Source organism: Zeugodacus cucurbitae, chromosome 2 (assembly GCF_028554725.1).
Source record: "Zeugodacus cucurbitae isolate PBARC_wt_2022May chromosome 2, idZeuCucr1.2, whole genome shotgun sequence".
In the NCBI taxonomy this organism is placed as follows: domain Eukaryota; kingdom Metazoa; phylum Arthropoda; class Insecta; order Diptera; family Tephritidae; genus Zeugodacus; species Zeugodacus cucurbitae.
The window spans coordinates 51,188,085-51,214,100 of NC_071667.1; the positions used below are offsets into that span (position 1 = coordinate 51,188,085).

The following is a 26,016-nucleotide window of genomic DNA, read 5'->3' on the forward strand; positions in this document are numbered from 1 at the left end:
GACATCGTCCAAGCTTCTACACCGTAGAGCAGGACGGGAATGATAAGCGACTTGTAGAGCTTGATTTTGGTTCGTCGAGAGAGGACTTTACTGTTCAATTGCCTACTCAGTCCAAAGTAGCACCTGTTGGCAAGAGTTATTCTGCGCTGGATTTCGAGGCTGACATTGTTCGTATTGTTGATGCTGGTTCCCAGGTATACGAAATTATCTACGACCTCGAAGTTATGACTGTCAACAGTGACGTGGGAGCCAAGACGCGAATGCGCCGACTGTTTGTTTGATGACAGGAGATATTTCGTCTTGTCCTCATTCACCTCCAGACCCATCCGCTTCGCCTCCTTATCCATGCGGGAAAAAGCAGAACAAACGGCGCGGTTGTTGCGTCCGATGATATCAATATCATCGGCGTACGCCAGGAGATGTACACTTTTGTAGAAGATTGTACCTTCTCGGTTTAGCTCTGCAGCTCTTATAATTTTTCCCAGCATCAAGTTAAAGAAGTCGTCACCTTGTCTGAAACCTCGTTTGGTATCGAACGGCTCGGAGAGGTCCTTCCCAATCATGACGGAGCTTTTGTTGTTGCTCAACGTCAATTTACACAGCCGTATTAGTTTTGCGGGGATACCAAATTCAGACATCGCGGCGTAAAGGCAACTCCTTTTCGTGCTGTCGAAAGCAGCTTTAAAATCGACAAAAAGGTGGTGTGTGTCGATCCTCTTTTCACGGGTCTTCTCCAAGACTTGGCGCATGGTGAATATCTGGTCAGTTGTCGATTTTCCAGGTCTAAAGCCACACTGATAAGGTCCAATCAGTTCGTTGACGGTGGGCTTTAGTCTTTCACACAGTACGCTCGATAGAACCTTGTATGCGATATTTAGGAGGCTGATCCCACGGTAATTGGCGCAGATTGTGGGATCTCCCTTTTTATGGATTGGGCAGAGCACACTGAGATTCCAATCGTCAGGCATGCTTTCTTCCGACCATATTCTGCAAAGAAGCTGATGCATGCACCTTATCAGTTCTTCGCCGCCGTATTTGAATAGTTCTGCTGGTAATCTATCGGCCCCCGCTGCTTTGTTGTTCTTCAAGCGGGTAATTGCTATTCGAATTTCTTCATGGTCGGGTAATGGAACATCTGTTCCATCGTCATCGATTGGGGGATCGGGTTCGCCATCTCCTGGTGTTGTACTCTCACTGCCATTCAGCAGGTCGGAGAAGTGTTCCCTCCATAATCCCAGTATGCCCTGGACATCGGTTACCAGATTACCACCTTGGTCTCTACATGAGGATGCTCCGGTCTTGAAACCTGCGTTAAGTCGCTTCATTTTTTCATAAAATTTTCGAGCATTCCCTCTGTCTGCCAGCTTCTCACGCTCTTCGTACTCACGCATTTCGGCCTCTTTCTTTTTTTGTCTGCAGATGCGTCTCGCTTCCCTCTTCAGCCTTTACTACAAACAAAAAATGAAGAGTTAAGTTCGGATGTAACCGAACATAATACACTCTCTCAATTTATTTCATTATATATAGGGCTAGGATAATTCCTAAAACGATTTCACTAATTTTGATCACAACATTATATCCAGGACTAATTTTGTCAAGATATCGCTCATATTAACCGATATATACGTTATAAACTGATTGTTTAAAATCTTAATATTAGGTATATGGGTATAAGGGAGCTAGGGAAAGTTATGACCCAATTTCACCAACTTTTAGCACAAAGACATATAATTAAAAGAAAAATATTCCCTCTGAATTTCTTTGAAATATCTTAGAGATTTACCGATATTTTCGGTTTTTTATTCATTCAGAGGGATTTTTTTTTGTTAAGTATGTATGTATGTCTTTTGAATTTTAATTCTAGCTTCAAAATATGCACCATTTTTCTTTGAAATAGCCACACCTCTAAATAGTAAATGCATTTAATCGTGCCCGTGTCTTGTGATTTATGTCACGTATTTATGAGTTTTAATTGCAATTATGCATTCAATTCAAAGCTAATTTGTCTGGAAGTTGTCGTTTTTAGAAGTAAGTATTTTGGCGGATTTTTAACGATCCGTTGGCTCGAATTTCGAATAATTAAACATTGAAGTACCATCGGAGAAAATGCTGATATAATGAAGTTTTCAACGACGAATGGCTGAACAGTGTTTTCAGTTTCCTTCCGGAGAACGTCTGTCATAAAATAGGTGTACTATAATTAAAAAAATTTGAATCAATAACAAACTGAGTAGTAGTTAGGCACTCAATACATTCTGCCGCAGTCTTCATCAATATTTACGTAATACTTTTTTGGGAAGACAAACGGGAATTATTGAAATATGAGCTTTAGCCAGTAAGCTGACAAGTTAAAAATAATAGCATCGATATAAATTGTGTTGAAAGAAAAATAACTGTTCTTGACAAAATCATTCTAACTAAAATTGCTTGCTTTGTTTAGTTTCAAAAAAGTGCAAAAACTAGAAATGGCAAAAGAGCGATAATTAAGGAAACAAGTTGATGAACAAGTTCCTCCAATCAACAATTTTGCAAATTTGTGAGAAATAAAAAGAAAGTACAGGTTTATAATCATTAAATTAGGAGAAGTGGTTGAACAACGTAAAAAATCCCGAAATAAAAAAATTTAATTTGATTTATTTATGAGAAGGAAGCAATTAAATTATTACGCTATTGGTTGGGCAGCTGTGGTTTCTATGCACCATAAATTGTTGTCAGAAATTATATAATTGTATTAAATTATGGAAATTGAATATAAAATAACCTCACCTAACGGAACTTTCAACACTGTACTTTATAGCGAAAAGACGAAAATATTTTCCTACAATTTTTTTGGGGGAATCGATTAAAAAAGAATTCATAGTTTCTGATAAACCGTGATCACATTTCTTCACTATTTTCTTACACAACTCAACGCTGGTCCTCCTTTTTAATACAAAATGTTTTTATGTTTGTTATACTTGTCGATCAATCTTAAGATCGTCCAGTTCTTATATACACAGAACTGATTTTGGGCGTGTTGGGCTTGGTATTGGATTAAACTTAGTTTTACCGCAAGGTTGAGACTAATATCGAAATATTTGTCATCGAATATCGAAAATAGGCTTATTTAATTGCATTATTATTAATTACAGGATTCTGTTACGAAAAAAATCAAAAATATACCCAACATATTTCTATTATTTAAATGAGAGAGAGGTCAAATTGGTCGGATGTTCGAAAAAAACTAAAAAAAAAACTTTATATTTCGAAAAATAATTTTTGAAATGAATGTGATCACGTGACCCTTCTCTTTGTATATACATATGTATATTTATATAATTGCAGTATCATTCAGGAAAAAATACTTAATTTGGGCAAAAATATATGTATATCTTTGAATTAGAAGAAATACCAATTTTACAAAAATTGTGCCACTTTTTTTTGAAATATAAAGTTTTTAATTCCTTTTCAAAGATACAAATCCGACCACTGTTGAAATTTGTTATACAACATTGGAATAAGTAGAAAATGTAGACTATATTAATATATATATATTGAATTCGAAGGCAAGTATTTCGATTTTGCCATATAGTGTAATCAAGTTTTATGATCAGACAAGACGGATATTTAATGAGCGGATGATTCATTATTGTAACATAATCAGTAGTCGTAGAATTAGTTTAGTAGTACTTGTAGCTATTCCATAGAACTCACTAAACAACTTATCTTTGGTAATAATTTACAAAGTAATAATTAAGTAAAAAAGTCAATATAACATGGAAAAACGTCTGTTTTCAAAACATTATTCAACCCACTTATGCATATTTCATGTTTGACGGTTTCAGTTTGACATCCATTTGCTTAGTGAACATATTTAAAGTCATTCAAAATCGCTTATGTGATTAGAGTGGCAATTTAAAATAACAAGAATGCATGCCGGATGCTTAATGTTCGGATGTATTTGCACCATTTGTTAGACAAATTCATATAATATGACCGTAATTTATTCTTTAACTTTATGTCATCAACGGTGGAATAACTAGGTATTCCATTTACACAATAATTATAGTCTCGCAACATGTTGCACAGAGTATTATAGTTTTGTTCACATAACTGTTGTTTGTATCACACAGAAATAAAATAGTTAGATTGGTGTTATATCCCTTTCAGACCTGACACTAAACTACTGAATTTTTTTCCCCCATTTTTAGAACATAGAGTCTTTATGTGATAGAAAAACATAAACCATCTAAATTTTTGTGTTTCAATTTCCTTCTAGGGTTTCGAGGACCCGCACATTTGATGCATCTCGGTCTGATTTCGTTTGAAATAAACAAACCCACACATGCTAACTATTTAAACTTTTTATTTATTTTTTCGTGTGATAAATAGTGAAACAAGTCTTTTTCTTATTTAATTATAAATATACATCGCATTTGATGTATCGCGTGCGCGTACGTGACTTACACTCTTTTCGACGGCACATACGTGCTGATTTTAGGTCAGATTCTTCTGGCCAGTGATTGATACCATCTAGCCGCTTTTCAGGGCATGGTTGGTCTGCTGGACGGTATCGTTTAGAAGGTGGAGTTAAATCAACGTCGCCTGATTCTGATCCAGAGCACCACTCCACGTTCGTTTTAGTTTGATCTGCTACCAAAGCTTCTGCTAGCGCAAGCCGAAAACTTAGCAAATCATGTATAGCCTTTGGTGGCATTCTAATTTCCCGACAAAACTTACGATACTCCATCCAAGCATTGCAACACGCTAAGTCACTGCCAAAATACCATCATCTGTAAGCATTTCTTTGAAATGAAATGCAAGAAAAAGCACTTGTGTTTAGTTACTTAAGACCTGATACGCACAATTGATGCACTTGTTGAAAAGTACGGCTAAAACATACTTACTTTGCATTGAATCACTCCTATTCATTTTAAATATTAGAACTTACTATTTTTTTAGTTATAATATGCACTCTTCACTATTTTTTTACTAATAATATTTTAATAATATTAAATACAACATACTGTCGCAGCTCTCTTTGAAAAATTCGAAATACGACTTTAGAATTTCATCACCACGTGGATAACGGTAAACCGAATAGCGAAACAGTGCAACAAGAAAAGGTACACAATAATCAGCACAATCCATGCATATCGGCCTTTTTAACATAAGTGCATAAATAGTAGTGATCTTGACATTGAAACTTGACCGCACAATTGATGCATCACGGTCTGAAAGGGATATATATATAATTGATCAGGATGACGAGTGAAGTTGAAATACGGATGTATGTCCGTCCGTCTGTCCGTGCAAGCGATAACTTGAGTAAAAATTAAGATATCTTAATGAAACTTGGAACACATATTCTTTGGCACCCTGAGGCGGTTGCTTTCGAAAATGGGCAAAATCGGTCCACTGCCATATATCTCAACTTTGAATTCCATCTGATTCGTTCACTTTATCTATACTAATATTATAAAGAGGAAAGGTTTGATTTTTTGTTTGTTTGTCACGAATAGGCTCCGAAACTACTGTACCGATTTTAAAAATTCTTTCATCGTTGGAAAGCTATACTATCCCTGAGTGACATAGGCTATATTTAGTTTAAAAAAAATAGGGTTCCTTACCAAAACTCCGATAATGTAAAAAAATACCAAAAAACTTTCTTTAATCGCTAATGCTGCGAAAACGATTCAGATATAACAAAGTGATGTACTACAATTTTGTAGAACTTATCATTATCTACAAAAAACGTCGCGACATCATATCTCTAACTATTATAATTTTGTCACAATAAGCGGTTTTATACAAAAAAATTAATTAAAATACCACTACTTGAAAAGGCTCTTTATTTGTACCTTAGTATTAAACCTTATCGAAATAACTGATTTATTATTTAAGATCGCTTCAAAATCTTTATTTAACTTTTTGAATTATTATATTCTGACATTCCATTCAAAAGAATTAAAAATTTTGAAAAATATCCGCTCGGCGGCTAACTATGCGTTGTAGAGTTGTAGGCGTCACTCATGCATGGAGGTACCGGAGGGGGGTTAAGATCGCTCGCGCGGTCGGTTCCTTACTGAATGGTCGTGTGCGGAATTAAACAAAATTTTCGCTTGATAATAATATAATATAACAATGAATTGCTGTTCGTTTGCCCCGCAAAAAACCGAGAACTGCCAAAACGATCTAGCTAATTTTAGTCTTCAAATATTCGTGGAAGGCCAGAAAAAGATTAGAAAGTGAGTAAGTATGGAAACATTGCGAGGAAGATAATAATAAGAGAATTTTATTCGAGTTGACAAGAAAAATATAAAAAGAGAAAACAAAACAATAATATTTTGAAAGTTGTCATTGTTGTTTTGTTAAAATATTTGTGTTATAGTTCAATTGGTTGTGTCGATAGCCCAAAACAATTCGTAGCAAATAAGGAAAGGCTAAGTTCGGGTCCAACCGAACATTTTATACTCTCGCAATTTATTGATGTAATTTTATTAAGATAACACACAATTTTACCTATATATTCGACATAAAGTCCAATAGAAAATCATCATATATAGTATATGAGGGCTGATGTAATTCCAGAACCAATTTCACTCATTTTCACCACCAAGGTTAACGGGAATAGGAGCAACTTGGCACCTGTTAGTAAGCAAACAAACGATACATTCGGCCTTGAAATTACTTCTAACTTGCAAATGAACGAAACATCAGTCGGCAAAATTACCAAAAATAGCGCTATAACGAAGATTTTCCAAATATTAAGGATGTCGCTTGAGGAACTGCACAGGACTTTAAAAGATCTTGATCGTCGATGAACGTTTCTGGTATAGCCAGGATTCTGTTAGCGGGTGATTTACGCCAGTCTCTTCCAATTATTCCAATTATTCCTGGATCAACTGTTACTGACGGGCTAATCGCATGCCTAAAAACATTTAATTTGTGGCGACACATAAAGAATCGCCAATTAACAACTAACATATGAGTGTTTTTGCAACAATATCAAATTGCGATTGTAGAAGCAGTTGGAAATGGTTGGGTCGCAGTTGACACCTCGATGGATTAATAGCATTTCCAACAGATTTCTGTCACTTCATTGACTTGAAAGAGAAGTTTTCCTGACATGAAACCTCAATATGATAACCATAAATGACTAATTGAATGACCTATATTGGTGGTAAAAAAAGATATCGATGATCTTAATGCGACAATTTAGAATTTCGAAGAGAGTTGACACAGCTACAAACCAGGATGACGTAGTCAATTATCCCAAACTATTTAAAATTGCCTGTACTTTGCAATTAAAAGTAGTGTGAGTTGTCATCATGCTGCGTAACATAAATCAACCTCGAGTAATCAATATCGTCGCCATGTGGCCGGGTCTGCTAGTAATATATACGTAAGGAACCGATGCAGTTAGCGGAATAAAACTTTACATAAATACTGTATATCATCTGTGGCTTCACTTATTTTCGAACGCGGACTATAACTTTTCAAGGTCCCGGATATCAACATGAAGAACTCAGTGCCTAAGGGTAATGGGTAATTTTTCACCGAAAATATCGGAAAATTTCACACCCGAACTTAGCCCCTCCTTACTTGTTTTTATATTAATTTGTGGTGTTGATTCATGTAAATTATTAAAATGGCAAAATGGTAATTTTTTAAAATCATCTTTTACATCTCGAAACTCATATGCAATTAACCGACTTGTTGTAACCACTCCTCCACCTCGCTGTTAAGGTCGCCTGGTTGGATTCATGTGGTTAATCACCATAAAAATAATTGAATTGTGGTTACTGGCATATGATGGTAAATTACACCTGCCAAATTTAAATTTTTTAGCGCTCTGAAATTTTTGAAATTTTTTGAAGCTGGTATTTCTGAATTATTTTAGAATTTAAGTTTCAAGTACCTTGTCGAGAGAAGGTGAATAGATAAATTACTTTACAATTAATGTTATCTATTGACCGGTATGAAGCCTATTGGAATTTTGAATGCCTTTATATTCAATCTATATGATTTAAGGGAGTAATAACCAATTTTGACTATCCATATCGAATTCGATTAGCTTAGTTGCTAATAAGTTATAGCACTACAAGCATCCGCAAGTAAGTATTTTCGAAAATATATTAACATTACTTTCTTAAATAGCATGAAGAATTCAAAGTATTGCACAAGTGATATCCGCCAACTTTTCCTTGAAATTCGTTTCTTCAAAAACTATAAAATGGAAGAATTTCAGCATCACTCCGTTGATGGCAACGCCCACTACATATAAACGAGAATGTCCAACGGATGTTTAATATACCGCTACATTTGAACTGTTTACCTCTCGTTGGAAAAAAATCAATTACAATAATTTTATGGAATCACCAATAACCGAGGCACACAATTGATTAACTTATTACAACATCGTAATTCTTGATAATCACCAGCCCCTCTCACTCGCGCAATTACGCGGTTCATTGTTACCGCTCGTCCTCCTCGCCGTTAAGGTCGCGTGCTTGAGATACGTGTGGTAAATCGCTGCGAAAGCATGCTTTTGCAAGTATCTGCAACAGGTTTTGACGTGATAGAAATCAAATAATTTGTTTGTGAAAACTAACACAATGAATCGACTCAAATTGAGGTGTGTGAGTCCACGCATGTAATAACATAGTCGGTATGCCCGCCAGTTGTATTGCATTACACCTGTCATTATTGAAGTTTTTGGTAGACAAATGGTCACAGAGTTGAAGAATTATTTTCACGGGTTAACATGAATTTGTGTGTGCATACACACAAACATTTGTCTAAGAAAGCTTATGAGTCAATATGATCAGTGAACACAAATATTAGTTTTGCATAGTCGCTTTGGTGGTAGTGAGAATGCATTTTTGGAATGTGCTTGTATGAACAGTGGCAAGAAAAATAACTGTAATAAAAGTATAATAATAAATTCTCCTAACTTGCTGCATATTATAGTCTTTATATTCGATAAATATTTTGCATAACTCTTAGTTCTCAGAGTGTGTTTCTTCAATTGGCTTTCTCCAATAGCTACAATAATATTACATCACTAGTTTTTGAGAAACTAAACCGGGGTTTCACAAACATTTCATATTTAGCATAGTTTATCTACCAACAATCTTCAATAGTAATATCCCCACTTCATTTCATACATTCAAATCAATTTCAAGCCCATAACAGCTCACTGCATTTTTATTTCTCATCACTGTATGTGTAAAACAACTTGCAATTTACAATAATGCATGTCTGCAATGGTGCATTCAGTGACAGAAGTGTACGAAAACCTTCATGCTAACTTTATCATATTACAATGATTCAGTCGATGAGTTGATCTTCAACGTAATACAGTGCAAAATGGTGTCCGCAAAGTTGGTGAGTGAAACTGAAGAAGCTTGTTGATGATTTACAGAAAGGATACATAATATAAATGAGTTAAAAAAAGTGTTTCGAATAAAAATATATTCGTGTTCAGAAAAAAAATTTTGATAATAGTGAAAGAGTGTAATGTGATGCGGCAATGTCCGATCGAGACCGATCATCATGTTAGCACAGTTTCGAGTGCACTGGAGCTAAACATTGCATTGCATAGAAAACCATTTGGAACCTATTTAAATAAATAAAGTTGGATACAACAAGAAGCTCTTTGTATGAGTGTCATTAGTGTTAACGCACAAAACTCTCATGGACAGAATTTCGATCTGCGCATCGCACAATATCAATCCATAGCTAAATGATTTTTATGAAAAGTTATACTTACTACAACGTCAAGCAAAATCGGTCTGGCTCGCATGGTGGTGAGCCGACGCAAACGGTGGCCAAGTATGGATTGATCAGCCAGGAATGTTTTGCTATGTAATTCTTGGAATTGGAAAGAAATCATCCACTGTACTGCTCCCAAACGGCTAAACACTTAATTCGAACTAATACTGTACGCAATTAGACCATCTGAATGAAGTAAAAAGCCAAAAGCGGTCACATTTGGTCAATATAATACGAATTGTGTGAACAACGGTAGGTCATACACATCGTTAGTGACAACCGAGAAAGTCGGAGGGCTTCTTTGTGTGGTTTTCATGAATCCACCTTATAGACCGGACTGGGTACCAAGGGAATAATAACTGTTCCTGCCTTTGACGAATGTCTATACTGGTAAAAACTTCGCCGTAGTAGAAGCTTGTAAAAATCGACTGTCCCAGTGTTTTTACCAATGGGGATGAGAGTTTTTATGAGCGTCGAATAATGTAATCACCCTCAAATGCCAACAAAATAAAATTATTGGAAATATATTTAAATAATCACTTCAAATATCGAACTACTATGCAGGAATTCCTCCTAAGTAATTGTCATGTGGTGGAAAATGGATAACATGGCGTATGAGTAATTTTTCGACTTCAACATCTTAATTTATATATTGGATCGTTCACTAAGTAATTTTTTTGATGAAAATTGTTTTTCGTAGCCAATTTCACATTCGCCGCTTTACTTTTATATATTCGCACAGATAGGGCTGTTATTAGGTGCTCTATCTAAGATGAAAATGTTTTCAAGAGGGTAAAAATGTAGTGCAAGCTAGGCGAAATGTAACGTGTACAAAGAAGATGTTTTCACCGAACGCCAATGTCAAAATTGGTTTGCAAAATTTCGTTACGGAAATTGCTATCTTGAGGATGCACCACGTCCTAGAGCCTCTACAAGCTGATGGGGATAAAATAAAGTCGGTGGTTGATTCAAATCGTCGAATAACAACTCAAGACATTGTGAACGATTACATTTGTCTAAAGCGAGCGTTCACAAGCATATGAAACGTTTACGATTAATTTCGAGCTGGATATATAGGTTACACAGTTTAAATGGGATGGGCTGCCACCTCACTATATTATTCAGTTTGCACCTTCGGACCATTACTTGAACTTATCGTTTGGATTGGAAAACTTTCACCTCAAATTAGGGCGCCTAAAACCATTTGAACCATTTGGACCTGTTTTCCATACAAACATTTTCAAAAAATTTCATAATTCGAATTTTTATTTGAAACTAAAATTTTTTTACAGTTTTTGACTGCAACAATTCTCATCACGTCTTCGCTCTCCGCTAATGCCGGACTGTTGGACTATATTTACCCTACTATTATGAGCACGTTCTACAGTCTTGTGCCCACAAAAGAGGGCTATCGATTCAAGTAAATTATAAACAAATTTAGGACTATTGTAACACACTAATTATTAAATTATAATCTTTGTAGGCAGGAGGACCCAAATGGCAGTTCACGAGAGGAGATTGGTGTTATTATGAACCCAGGCACGCCGGATGAGGAATTGGTGATAATGGGCATGTACACAGTGTATGATGAGAAGACAGAAATCGAGACGATGACGATGTATACAGCCGACAAAAATGGTTATCAACCACGTTTTAAATTGAAAAATCGTAAATTAAGTTCCAAGCTTTTAATGACTTCCACTGGTTAAGTGGTGTAGATTGTTAGAAAGCCGCATAAATTTCATTCCATTGTTGTAGTAATGCTTACGTTGAATATTATCATAACTATGTTTCATTAATCTCTGAATGTTCACAAAGAGGAGCTATTTTTAGGAGTTATTTTTTATATAATTAAAAAATTATTTAATAATATATCAAAGAAAAAAAAATAGTTTTAAAAATTTCGGATTCGGCGTCAGTTCCTCAATATCTCAAATATCGATACTAATTCAGCTCTCTTCATTAACAATTTAATTTAACAAAGTCAGTCATTCACTCAAAAGCTCTCCAATTCACGGGAGGAAGCGTAAGCATTGAAACTGGTAAGAGTTGTACTTTCATTGAGCTTTCACTTAATACCAATAAACTAAACGCTGTATTATTAAAGTTGTTCTAATAATTTATTTGCCACCGCTACGTTATAGCATATCTTCAAGAAGAAACTTAAAATAAAATATTTAAATTGAATGGAAATGTAACGGATAATTCCGAAATTGATGAGTTTGAAATAATTTTTAAGATGAATAAAGATTTTGATGGTGCTTTTATGCTATTTGTTCAAAATAAAATTTGATTTATCAATATTTTTAATATTTATGGCTCATTACATGCGCATACTCAGGTATACAAATTATATAATATATTTGCATATTTTAACGAAACTAGTTAGTTGCTTAGAAGGTCATATCTATCGCCATCGCGATCTTGACTTTTGTTTACACATTGGTGACTTGACATGTGGCTAAACCAGAAAATGAATTAGGCAGCTTATGAATCATTGATAAAAAACAACGGGATTTAATATTTATTTATGCGCACATCTGTTATTTATGCGTTTATTAGTGAGATATTGAACGAAATTTGTTCTAGATGGATATAAAGACAGCCATTCATTGTTCGTTCATGCATTAAAGGAAGTACTTGAAGGTAATTATTTTTTTTTTTCAGAAATCATTAAGAAAGCGGTGGACCAACAATTAGTGCAGATTATTTTAGTTATAATTGCAATTCTCAAAGTCAGTTCTTTGTCAAAAGTTCGAAATTCGGAAATTGAAAAATTGATTAGCCTCACGGATGAGAACCGCTCTTCCTATTCTTGTGAGACCGATCCAGTACAGTAGCATTCCGAACGCATTCGTCTCGGCTCTATTTACAAATTTAGTTCTATCTAATTCATCAATTGAACCGCACGACGGTTTTAAAGAAATAATAGAAGCAATGAAAACTCTTAGCAATGGTGGGATGAAGAGAATATTAAGGAGTAGATGAACTGCATTAACGAAAACCCTGGATTCAAAATAATAACTGATGAAGAAATCATTGACGTTTTGAACAGTAAGGAGAGAGAAGACGATGAAGAGGTTGAAACCGGATAAGTATGGAAGTTAAGTACCATCTCACTCAGAAGCTTTTGAAGCTCTAGATATTGCTTTTAAATGGTTTGAAAGACAGTTGTTACGATGAAGCGCATCAGTGAAAGCTGTGATTCATTATGCCAATGATAAAATTAACATGTGGTTTGATTTGTTTTGAAATCGATTATGCGGAATACCTCTGGTTTTATATGATCCATATAATCGGGACCTACTGCAACATGATCATAGATTTTTGCAAACGTGAGGTTTATTAGAATACACGTAAGGTTGCCAGATCCCTATAGTCATTTGATGTCTCCATGTGGGTAATGAGAATTTTTGAAGTAGAGGTCTTGTTTGTGTGTTTTTACTTAGTTGCGGGGAGATTTAAAGGATATCAAGGGTAAGTAAGCGACAAGGATGCATCAACATTATTTTATTTTAAGAATCCTTGTTCTGAGAATACCTTTATGTTATGGTTTCCAGCACTTTGGAACTAATTGTTTTAGTATACATTCAGGTATAGTTTATGATATTAGGCGACAACGATTTCCAAAACCGACTGGTATCCGAAGATAATATTCTATAAATCATCACTTCTTAACTGTACATATATAACTAAACCAATCATCGTCAAATGCACTGGTAATGTAAATGTGGTTTCAGTACGAGTAACAATTTACTACTCGTGGTTTATAATTGCCATTTGCGAAACATCACTTCTTCAATTTGTTATGTATGTGTGGGAACAATTTTGGTTCAAAAACCAAAAAAAAAATTACTCATGAAATCTTCAACAATATTAATCGGTCGGGGGTTATATAACCGCTTGCTTAATCTCTATATTTATGCCGATCTATAAGATATGTACAACCAGTGTTCCATTCGCCACTTTTCAAAGCTCTGTACTGCCTTTTCTGTGCCTCTGGTCTTTATGAAAAGTCAGCTTCTGTCAATCTAGACATCTAAGCATCAGTATTTATTTTGTTGTTGATGTTAGAAAATAATTAAAACATTTGTATTCACGTTCTGTCAGAACACTGAAGTCAACAGTAATATGTCTAATTTATTCGACAATGGAAAGAAGATAATTGGCTTATGGATAAGTGTAATTTCATTCCTCGTCACTGTGAGAGTAAATCCACTTACAATTTACAATGATGTATATCTGCAATGATGGATTCAGTAAAATCTCTTGAGTTGGTAAACCTCTTCTACAACTACAATGCTTTAGTCGCTGGTCTGACCCTTAACTTAATACACTGCAAAATGGTGTTCGCAAAGTTGGTGAGTGAACTTGGAGAGTTGCCGAAAGGACATAAATGAGTAGAGAATCATACTGTAATATGTGTGAAAGCTTCATTGGTATATAAAATAAATGTTTAACGGAAAAATTTTATTCGAGATCATAGAAAAAATATTTAATTCCATTTTGATATTACAAATAACATTTCATATATATTTCACTTGTGAGACAAAAGAGTTGTATATGAAAAGTGAAATTAATATGAGTACCATACACAATTTCGATGAGAAAATATCGTTCGATAATCAAAAGATATAGTGATTTATATAAAATGAAAAGCTCATTTCAAGAGTACTAAAAGTTCACAAAGTGTAAAGTGATACTGCTATAAATATAGATTTTTGAAATTTTTTATGAAATACGAGTATTAAAAATCATAAAAAATTAAATTAAATTAAATTAATAGCAGCGAGAGTATATAATATAGCTGTTCTCTAAACTGCATTTTGTGGAAGTGTCAATGGCCCGATTTTACCCATCTGCCATACCAACCACCTCGGGGTGTTAAGGAATGTATTGTTTATTAACACTATACATGCTTAAAGTGCAGTTTGCTACAACAAACATTTTATAGAAACTAGCTAATATATATACAGTGATTCAGCTGTAAAGAAAAACTTTCTATAACACTATGTTTTTTTTTTTAATAAATCAATATATAAATCAACATATCGTATTTTAGTTTTTGACGGCGTCAATTCTCATAACATATTCGCTCTCAGCAAATGTCGGACTGCTTGATATTTATCCCGAGTTGGTGATCGCATCCAAGTATATAATACACAATTTTATAATTATTTTAACACGATAATTATCACTTATATTCTATATAGACCGGAGTACCGAAATGACAGTTCACGTGCGGAGATTGGTTTTATTATGAACCCAGGCACGCCGAATGAAGAATTGGTGATAATGGGCATGTACACGGTTTATGATGAGAAGACGAACACCAAAACGGTGACGATGTATATAGCCGATAAAAATGGTTATCAAAAGGGTTTTAGTATCAAACTCTTAAAGACTTTTGTGGGTTAAAGAACGGAGATGGAATAAATCTAATTCTGGATTCATTTTGTCAATTCTATATTATTCATAAACTGGGGAATTAATATTAATGAATGTATATAACTCAATGTTTACAAAGTGTAAAAGATATTAAATATGATTTTAATAAAATAATACTAATCGCATTTTTGCAAATTTACCACCATCTTGATTACAGTGGACTTTCTATTTGATTATTATTTATTCATTACAGATCAGAAATCTTTATTCAACATGTTTACAATACTATTTTGTAACTAGCCCTTAAAATGTTTGAAGTTTTTATCTTTCCTAGAGGAGATGTATGTATGCTAGGGGCTAGTCTGCCTTACAACATTATCTCAGTTTACGGAACGGTCGTATAAATGCACGTTATTAGCCACAAGTAAGTATTATTAGTTTAAATTGTTCACTATTTCCTCCCAAAGAGCTTAGCCTAATAACAATAATGTAGTCCATTTCATTAACTAAGTGTAAGTATTCGAACTACAGTGGATTGAGCTTTCATTGAGCTTTTACTAAGTGTCAATAAACTCAAGATTACACTATTAAACAACCAACAAACCAACCAATGGTCATTAGAAGTTTGTATTTGGATTAGCATAGCTGTTTGACAGAGAGTTTCTATCTAATTTCGAGTAGGTTGAATATGTTATTCTTTCGGTTTTATATAATAAAGCGTTCCAACAATTCGTATGAATGGAATTTTGGTAAAACTAGTTCTGTAAATTCTATAAACGCTCTGGAATTCTCCATTTTGCAAATATTTTTAAACATTCTTAATTAACTAGTACATAGATATACTACGTAGCATTCTATTCTTACTGTGCTTTGTAAGCAATAATCGAAACCGCCGCTAGGTATAATATTATATTTGAACAATTGGAATAAGAAAATTAAATTTTTTAATTTAATTTAATATTCCCGAGAATCCCAAAATTCATGACTTTTTATAATTTTTCATTGTATGTAAACAAGTTTGACGAAACCAATTGTTTTTATTCACTTTCTTCGCCATAAAATTTGCTTTAATATTAATATTTTTAATATTTATGGCTCATTACATGCGCATACTCAGGTATACAAATTATATATTTGCATATTTTAACGAAACTAGTTGGTTGCTTAGAAGGTCATATCTATCGTCTTCGCGATCTTGACTTTTGTCGACATACTGGTGACTTGAAATGTGGTGAAACCAGAAAATGTATTAAGCAGATTCATAAAAAACAGCGGGATTTAATATTTCTTTATGCGCATATATGCACTAATTTATCAAGCCTTGTTCTTGGTCTAATGTGTTTTTGAGATATTAAGTGAAAACTTCATTTGGAACTCTCGCTTTTCAAAGCTTAAAATCATAAGAACGAATGGATAATCGAGATGTCCGCCAAAGCATATATGTATATATATCATGCAATAGTTGCTTTCTGATTTCATCTATTGAACTTTCGTGGTCTGGTACCCAATATTAATCAACCATATGTCCAGTAGATTCTTTTGGTATTTTCGACTTCATTTTACGGTTATACAAAAACTGACTCCAGTGTTATAATTTAACTTTTAGAATAAAATTAGCAAAAAGACAATTATAAGGATTATTAATAAATCTACGGTGATGAAAAGTACTTCTTTTTATTATATCGTTTCTAATTGTAAGTATACTATTTTAAGAGCCCACAGTAATATGCTTTCAAGGCGACTCTGTGCTGCTGTATCTCGGCCAAGTGCTCTTAATATGTTAGACTACTTTTTGTGTTCAAGTCAAAGCAGTATGCTGATAAAACATATAGAACGGTTCCGATGGAAACGATGGACTATTCGGCGCGTTATTTGAACGAAAAGGCCAACTATATTCGAAATTGTTTTATTACAGTTAATTATTCATTAATTCACATAGCAATTGAATTGTGTTTTATTTTATATACTACTTCATATTCAACTACAATAACATACTAATAAATGTATCATAAACTACCTATAATTTCGTATGAATACGTTAGCTAACTGTTCTGGGTCCTCAAACTTGGATGACTATGCTATAAAAAATGCGGATAAGAGTCAATGATTTCCCAACACTTGCTGACGAATTCAATACTCTTATATATACTGCATATGTATATTCATATTTAGATTTTCCTCGTATTTACTAATCGTTTTTTGTTTATTTTATGAATGGAGACTACTACTGTATACCTATATTATAAGTTTAAGCATGCCAGTACAGATAATAAATATTTACATACGAGCACGTTCGATAAGTCACTACATTGTTTTTTTATTTTTATTTCATTGTTTTTTTTTTTTTTGTTTCAAATATATCACGGCTTCATTTCAGTACCAAGAGAAAAGAAACGCTCTAAATTTTTCCGATATTGAAAAGATGTTTTGACAGAATGTAGGTTAGAAAATTTTTGATTTATTTTATGATATTAATTTCCGATATTCAGTTCTTACAAATCATATTGTATGTATAATCCTTACCAGATTTCATAATATTAATGCTTGAGGAAATCGATGTTAAAAAAACCAGAATAATAATTTTGAGAATTTTTTATTGCGGCAACCAAAATTTCACTTTTCCAAAGGACTCGCACTATGATATAATGAGGACTGGTGTGCTATACAATTAGATCTCCACAATGATTTTGTTTTGTGTTGTAAATATGTCTATTGAAAGACGAGTTAAACAGGACCCCTAAAAAATGTGTGCCCTATTATTTAATTTTATTTCAAATGAGCAAAAAATAGCAAAACTTTGGGCAAACCTGAAATATAGAATATATCAAGGAATGCAACATTTTTCCTCTGAAAAAAACATCTAAGCAGCGAGTGACTGATTTAACCAACTGCCCTCGTATTTGTTTGTTAATTTACCTGCAACTGTCATATCACTTTTATTTTCGTAATCGGTTCTGGGATTTCCTATGTTTGCATAATTTATATACTCATATACACAATATATACTCGTAAGTAATTCCTTACAATGTCGTAATCCTCTCTCACCTTCTGTTGTTCTTGCCAATAGCGTCATTAGCGCTATTAAACATTTATTGGCGTTCGTGAGCTGTTGCCCTTTTGGTGCTGTTGATTCTCTTTTTTTATGGAATGTCATCATTTTCGTTAGCGGCTATGATGATTTTGAGTTTGATTAGTACGAGCTTGTTTCAAGTTTTTTATCTTAGACCGGTTTAATCGAAGAGCACAAAATTTAGAAAAAATCTATTAGATTTTCAATATTGAAACGTATATACAAACCGCTATACTTACGGATATGCAAAACATGTATTTGAATGTTGTCGCACCGCTAGTGTCTTCTATTCTCGCTGAGAACACAGTTTAGTGATTGAAAAATACTTTAAATATGCATAATATACAGGTATTTGGCTATTTAGGTATTAAGCATTAATTATGGCATTTGCAAATTTGAAAACGAAACGAAAGCGAAATATTGAATAATATTGTTGTTCATGTTTCAGTCAGTTTTGTGATCTTCAAGCAGCCTCAACATGGCCTCTGCTAAGCTGGTAAGTTTTTGATGTGCCGCGCAAAGGAGTGACTCGATGGTTTCTACGCATCGTACTAAAGTGTGATGTATTTTAGTGAACAAATAATAATTTTGAACAGAAATTAAGTAACTATTATTAAAAAAAGGAAAAGTAACAGTCTGTGCAAAGAATGTGTTGAGTAACTCCAAATGCCACTAAAGTAAGTTTGGAACAAACTTTAAAGTCTTTTTTTTAGTTTTTGGGAATGAGTTTGTGCTATTTTTGTGTTGAAAGTGATATTTCAAAATTTCCAAAAAAAAAAAATAAAAATGTTTGTTGGGATCCAAAATGTGTCAACTTAAATTTGTGTAAAAAAAAAACATTTTATAAAAGCTAATTTATGCATTACTTTGCTTGAACCGCTGACTTTTTCGCGCTAAAATAACGCAAGGCAGCCAAAAGCACATGACATTAGTCTTCTTGTATTTTTATCTGATGCACGTTTGAATATTTCTATTGAAATTGAAACCAGATGCGCTGAAGGTCTAGCTAAAAGCCGCAAAACACACATAGACTTCCAGTTTTGAAGCCAACCGAAGTATAAAAGCTAATGAGAAAAGTTAATTTTTATTTCTTTTAGATATTAAAATAACAAAAATAAATAAATGTGTATTCTATAAATGTATTACCTTACCTAGAGGATTACACAGATATATGTTCGGAAATGAAAAGCATTAAAATATTCTACGTATTTACATTCCTATACCTTAAACCTATCCACATATACATACATTCTACTATTATAAAGAGTAGGTATGTTTGTAATGAATAAACTCAAAAAATATTATGTGGATTTCAAAAATTCTTTCAACTTTGGAAAGCTACATTCACCCTGAGTACCATAGGCTATATTTATTGCTAGAAGATATTAGGGATCCTTATTAAACTTAACTAACGTAATCCAAGGAGTAAAAACGTGCCCTAAAACGTCTTTTGTCGCATGCGCTGCGGGAACTATTGATGATGGAACAAAAGTATGTTCTACAATATTAAATAACATATCAATATCTACAAAATATATCGCGATAACATATGCCTAACTATTAAAACTATGCCACAATAAGTGTTTTTTCATTAACAAGGCATCATAACAAGTCAACTTGACAATTAAAAATTTATAGCATGGCAACTGTCAAATCGATTGATATTGCAGTTGGGAAATTCCTTATTTGGGCAATTGATTAATATCTTGATATTTCTGCTGCTGCTAAAGCGCACGCTCGAGCTGTGGAACCATTTAAAAATTTGAATAGCATGAAAAAAGTGTAGGATTATTGTTATTTATTCAAACTACTGCATTTTTAATACAAAAATAGTTTATAAATGTATATGATTGTATATGTTCATTGATTTATTTGAGGGTACTAATTTTAATTCTCATTAAGATTTAACCATAAACATTCGTTCAGAATTTGCACGAAAAGAACTTTCATTTGTTGTGTTTTAGGGCAATATTGTCACCCAGGAATGATAGTGTCAACGAAATAAATCTAAGCGAAGCGATTCAGCGAAACAATCTAATAATTTAAAAAGTTATGGAATTCAAGGATAATTTAATTGTGGCAATCAGCATCACCGGCCCTGCAGCTGGTCAACTAGCTCATAAACCCCGAATTCCGATAATCCCAAGTAATCTGTCAATCCTATTAAATTTCCAGTGAATAATTTTCGGCTGATTAGTCAGTTTTCGTCTCTATGTTTCAATGCTTCGTCTGCTTCTTGTTTTCAAGAAATGAAGCAGGAACTCCCTCGGATTAAACTTGACAAAATCAAACACTGCTTCATGAACGCCACAGAACAGACGCCACACCCATTGCTATCTCAAGCTTCACAGTGTTTTGAGATGTCTATTGTTTCAGTTATCTCTGCCGTCTACCAATATGTGATGAGAGACCCTTGCCACGTTATCCTCTGGGGTAGCCATTTTCACCATATTTGGGCGTGACACATTAAAAACCATCGCACTTCACTTTTCGTTGAACTAATTTTTGCGGTCGTTATCGAAGAAGAAGAGACAACATATAGAATTACCGACCGACATACTCTTTAGCAAAATTAAATGACAGTGACATTTTTTTGCGATTATTTTCGAAACTTATTGTGTGAGAATAATGTTTCTGTGGTCACCATTATAAGTCACCAAATAAGTTTTTATACTAAAAATGTAAACTGTCTTCGAAATAAGATTAAGGGCGTTTTAGCAAATATTGTAAAACTGATTAAGTTTTCCTAAAGTGTTAGTCGCCTAACACAATCCATTTGTGGTATAATATTAAGTCACATAACGGGTGATTTTTTTGAGGTTAGGATTTTCATGCATTAGTATTTGACAGATCACGTGGGATTTCAGACATGGTGTCAAAGAGAAAGATGCTCAGTATGCTTTGACATTTCATCATGAATAGACTTACTAACGAGCAACGCTTGCAAATCATTGAATTTTATTACCAAAATCAGTGTTCGGTTCGAAATGTGTTTCGCGCTTTACGTCCGATTTATGGTCTACATAATCGACCAAGTGAGCAAACAATTAATGCGATTGTGACCAAGTTTCGCACTCAGTTTACTTTATTGGACATTAAACCAACCACACGAATGCGTACAGTGCGTACAGAAGAGAATATTGCGTCTGTTTCTGAGAGTGTGGCTGAAGACCGTGAAATGTCGATTCGTCGCCGTTCGCAGCAATTGGGTTTGTGTTATTCGACCACATGGAAGATTTTACGCAAAGATCTTGGTGTAAAACCGTATAAAATACAGCTCGTGCAAGAACTGAAGCCGAACGATCTGCCACAACGTCGAATTTTCAGTGAATGGGCCCTAGAAAAGTTGGCAGAAAATCCGCTTTTTTATCGACAAATTTTGTTCAGCGATGAGGCTCATTTCTGGTTGAATGGCTACGTAAATAAGCAAAATTGCCGCATTTGGGGTGAAGAGCAACCAGAAGCCGTTCAAGAACTGCCCATGCATCCCGAAAAATGCACTGTTTGGTGTGGTTTGTACGCTGGTGGAATCATTGGACCGTATTTTTTCAAAGATGCTGTTGGACGCAACGTTACGGTGAATGGCGATCGCTATCGTTCGATGCTAACAAACTTTTTGTTGCCAAAAATGGAAGAACTGAACTTGGTTGACATGTGGTTTCAACAAGATGGCGCTACATGCCACACAGCTCGCGATTCTATGGCCATTTTGAGGGAAAACTTCGGAGAACAATTCATCTCAAGAAATGGACCCGTAAGTTGGCCACCAAGATCATGCGATTTAACGCCTTTAGACTATTTTTTGTGGGGCTACGTCAAGTCTAAAGTCTACAGAAATAAGCCAGCAACTATTCCAGCTTTGGAAGACAACATTTCCGAAGAAATTCGGGCTATTCCGGCCGAAATGCTCGAAAAAGTTGCCCAAAATTGGACTTTCCGAATGGACCACCTAAGACGCAGCCGCGGTCAACATTTAAATGAAATTATCTTCAAAAAGTAAATGTCATGAACCAATCTAACGTTTCAAATAAAGAACCGATGAAATTTTATGCGTTTTTTTTTTTTAAAAAGTTATCAAGCTCTTAAAAAATCACCCTTTATCATAAATGGCCGTTCGGAGAGCTGTAAGAACCAGTTACGCATCTTGTTTTCACTTTTTGCAGAGTCAATATCAAATTTACGCACATAAATATTTACGCAAAAAGTAAAAAATTCGTAATACTATTTTTCAATTCAGCTAAACGATTTTCAACAGTTTTATAGTCAATTAGGAGGAATATACGAGTTTGCGTTTAACTTAAAGACGAGTGAAGAATACTTTTGTGAGGGTTAAGAGTCAAAGTGACCATTACATCATTAACAAGCCTATTCAAGAGTTGTTTAATGGTTTGCATGACTCAATATTTTGCTAATGTGCGTTTTTCTTAAAATACACACTAAAATTAGCATTTATGTTTTATTCATGAGTGCGGATATTTACGAGTCTTTTTTGTCAGTGATTTATGATTTGATGATTTTGAAGGTTGGTTAAAAGCGTTGTTTTCGCGTTCTTGACTTACCACTTGTTGTTTGTTGGAAGTTTGAAAAGCGGTTAAACCAGAATAAACATTTAGCTAAATTACGGCAATAATAATCGCAGCATAATTATGATCAGTAAACCAAAGTGATAAACATTTTAAATATTACCGATCGTTTGCCCATATTTCTGATATAAGATTATCTTATATTATAGGTCATGTGGAACGAACCTATATCTTACTTTATAGAATAACTCCTACTAATGCTGAAGTGAGTTATGAGAAGATCTAGATAACGCTTATCTGTTTTTTGACCTATGTAAAATACGCAAGAACAATTTATTCGAGACTTTATTCATTGAACACTTAGCACTCTCAAATACTCACACTAGTAAATGTTAAGAAGAACGAATCAGGGGAGATAGAATTGATTCGACATCTTATCATGAACTGTCCAGATGTCGCAGGACTAACCATGAAACAACTTGGACCAGTCATTCCGAAGGATGACGAATTGGTCGTCTCAACAAATTTCAGATAGCCTCAAATCAATCTTTCAATATATATGGGGGAGTTTTTTTAGTATCACAAAGGATTGGTCTTCAGCTATTACGAGACAGAGGCCGTGGGGTTCAGCTTTAATAACTAACTTAACCGAATCTATGTGAGAAGTGATGGACTAGTTTTAAGAGCATTATATTTATACATTAGTTCATGTTACTCCTGCAAGGAGCAGAGGACCACAATTTTAAGATATTTAGGTTATGATAAAAATTTATATTTTAAGTATTCAAGGCGTACCATCTTGCAAGAGAGGGTACCCTAGCAACATTGACGCCGCCGGAGTTGAAGCATGTGGGAAGTCCGCGGTCCAATTGCGCTAGTGTGCTACCGCAATCATTGGTGTGCTTACTGGTATTTGTCCAATAGGTACACATGCGGTGAGGTTAGTGATCTATGCCAGACGCTAGTTGCCAGAGCTGTTTGGAAGAAGGCGAAGAGGAATCATCCAACCCCTGACTTATGTTAAAGCACCTCGGTAGTCACTTCTTCGACGAACCCAGTGAAGTGGCTGGAATCAACATTAGACGATTTAAGAACTTTATAATACATAGAGTCAAAGCGTTTTAGTGATCCATCACGATTATCCGGGTGTCACAAAGGACAGTTGAATCTGACTAAGTGGGACTATCTGCAGATCTACCCCTTGACCTAACTTAACCTAACCTAAATATATACTACAATTATTACCACAAATGTTTTTATGACTGGAAGTATTTTAATATTTACCGTTTCGTTTCTTTCCTTTCAGTTTCTTGCTGTAGCCATTTTGGCCACATTATCTCTAAGCGCCAATGCCGGTTTCTTGGATTATATTTATCCAACCGTTATGTCTGAGTTTTATAGCCTGGCACCTACGAAGGAGGGTTACCGTTTCAAGTAAGTTTTGCTTGAGCTCTAAACTGTTAAAATAATAATCTATAAAATTCATTTCCTTTAAATACAGTTTGGAAGAACCAAATGGCAGCAAACGTGAAGAAATCGGTGTGGTCATGAATCCCGGCACACCCGACGAACAGCTCGTCGTGATGGGTAGCTACACGGTTTACGATGAGAAGACAGACATCGAGACGATTACAATGTACACAGCCGATAAGGATGGTTACAAGCCGCGCTACATGATCAAGAACCGCAAATTGAGCCCCGGTGCTTTGAAATCCGCCGCTGGTTAAGCAATTTGCAGTTCTATTTTATATTTAATGCAAAAAATCTTAATGTGAATTTAATTTAAATGTTTTTGTTGTTTGTCGAAAGTACTTTACATTACCCTTTAATACTCAATTATTTACTGCCATTTTTGTATGAAATAAAGCTTTACTTGTAATATAATTTTTCATATCTCTTTGATTTTCAGCAGCATTTCCTAAAACGAAACTGGTTAGTTTAGCCAAGCAAATCGAACAGTTGTTTAATGACAACAGTCGTTAGTTGTCAAAAGCTATCTGCTCGTGTCATTTAATTGCTGTCGTTAGTGAATTCCTCAAACATCGTCTTTAATTGCCGTCGAAATTAGCATTTTGATTTCGAATTGCTTCGTTTCAGTAGCCAGTTGATTTATGGCAGTTGTCAAGCCACCTACATGTTCTCAGGTAAATATACTACAAGCATACGTTCATAGGTCAAACGAAGACTATAAAAATGCAAGCAGCGGTTTATGAAAGCATCCACTTGCTTATTAGCGAGTATAAAATTACTTTTGTCATAAATGTGCGACTACCACCCATCCAGCAGTTGTATAATTACTGGTCGTAATTATCACTAGATCTTTCGCCATTTCCTTGCCATATATGAGAACCTATTTGCGTATAAGTATGAATGATGCAATTGAAAACTGTCCGCCGGTGTCTTCTTCTCTTATCTTCCATACACAATGGTTATGTCATTTGTCTCTCATTTTGCTCATTTGGTCAACAGTTCAAAATTGCACATTTCTAGCTGTACAGTGGAGCAAAATTTCTGAGCTCTATGGTTTTTTGTGTGGTCCAATTTGTCGAACTAGACAATTGCTTATTAATTTCCTTGTGATGCGCAAGTCCTGGTAGCTCTAGTAGAGCTGGAGATTCCACCGTATTCGGAAAGGCATAATTCATGATATATTCCCATGGTTATTATTTTTTTGTGATATGTGAATTGTTTTGATGAAATGTGGTAACTTTCTATGTTTTCATCCATCACATATTCAATAATGATATAAATATAATTAGATGATTGAAATTTCAGAATATATTGAAAGCTTTGCATACGTCTCGTTTATCAGGGGTCGACTCCTATTATACATATGTTTTAATATTGTTCGAAAGTGAGATCGACTCTGGTATTTGAATTACTCCCATTTAGATCTGTCAAGTATCAAACGTAAACTAACTAATTTGGTATTGATATATTTTGTAGGGATTTGAAAATGAATAATTAAATTATACATATTTTTGAAAAAATTACGTTTCTTTAAAAAAAATAATAAAACGCAAATTTTATCAAATAGCCCACTGTTGCCGTGCCAGGAGCGGTGTCATCTTGCATGCTCTGTGCGTGTGGGTGCTTGTTTTTAACATTGTCAATAGCTATTGTGTTGTATGTCAATGCAGAAGTCAATAAAGTGAGGACTCTTACGAAATAATTTAGCACGCGCCACTGCTATCTTGGTCAATATGATATATTTACCCCGAAGCAAGTGGTGTTTCATCTGTTGGTGCAAGAACTATTAGCAGTGAAGACATAGCAATT

At 34.4% G+C, this 26,016-nt stretch overlaps 3 protein-coding genes across 3 annotated transcripts; all 3 read left to right on the forward strand.

The window, feature by feature from the left end:
* The first annotated feature begins 9,245 nt into the window (after positions 1–9,245).
* LOC105214254 (uncharacterized) lies at positions 9,246–11,868 on the forward strand. The gene is made up of 3 exons (XM_011187581.3): positions 9,246–9,369; positions 11,049–11,176; positions 11,240–11,868. Exons 1-3 carry the CDS (start codon positions 9,286–9,288, stop codon positions 11,463–11,465), a joined length of 438 nt encoding a protein of 145 aa, XP_011185883.2. The 5' UTR covers positions 9,246–9,285; the 3' UTR covers positions 11,466–11,868.
* Positions 11,869–14,012: 2,144 nt separating this feature from the next.
* On the forward strand, positions 14,013–15,339 carry LOC105214253 (uncharacterized). Its single transcript, XM_054236128.1, has 3 exons — positions 14,013–14,117; positions 14,819–14,907; positions 14,970–15,339. The coding sequence occupies exons 1-3, from the start codon at positions 14,100–14,102 to the stop codon at positions 15,172–15,174; spliced, it is 312 nt and encodes a 103-aa protein (XP_054092103.1). The 5' UTR covers positions 14,013–14,099; the 3' UTR covers positions 15,175–15,339.
* A 3,241-nt stretch (positions 15,340–18,580) lies between these two features.
* LOC105214255 (endocuticle structural glycoprotein SgAbd-9) lies at positions 18,581–24,621 on the forward strand. Its single transcript, XM_011187582.3, has 3 exons — positions 18,581–18,710; positions 24,044–24,171; positions 24,239–24,621. The coding sequence occupies exons 1-3, from the start codon at positions 18,693–18,695 to the stop codon at positions 24,462–24,464; spliced, it is 372 nt and encodes a 123-aa protein (XP_011185884.1). The 5' UTR covers positions 18,581–18,692; the 3' UTR covers positions 24,465–24,621.
* Positions 24,622–26,016: the final 1,395 nt, after the last annotated feature.

Bases quoted from the DNA above. Each gene is read 5' to 3' on its own strand.
- LOC105214255 (XM_011187582.3), top strand. The intron at 24,172-24,238 runs GTAAGTTTTGCT...CTTTAAATACAG, and splicing joins AAGGAGGGTTACCGTTTCAA to TTTGGAAGAACCAAATGGCA.
- LOC105214254 (XM_011187581.3), top strand. From the start codon at position 9,286: ATGCTAACTTTATCATATTACAATGATTCAGTCGATGAGTTGATCTTC. The intron at 9,370-11,048 runs GTGAGTGAAACT...ATTTTTTTACAG, and splicing joins AAATGGTGTCCGCAAAGTTG to TTTTTGACTGCAACAATTCT. The intron at 11,177-11,239 runs GTAAATTATAAA...TAATCTTTGTAG, and splicing joins AAAGAGGGCTATCGATTCAA to GCAGGAGGACCCAAATGGCA.
- LOC105214253 (XM_054236128.1), top strand. The intron at 14,908-14,969 runs GTATATAATACA...TATTCTATATAG, and splicing joins GAGTTGGTGATCGCATCCAA to ACCGGAGTACCGAAATGACA.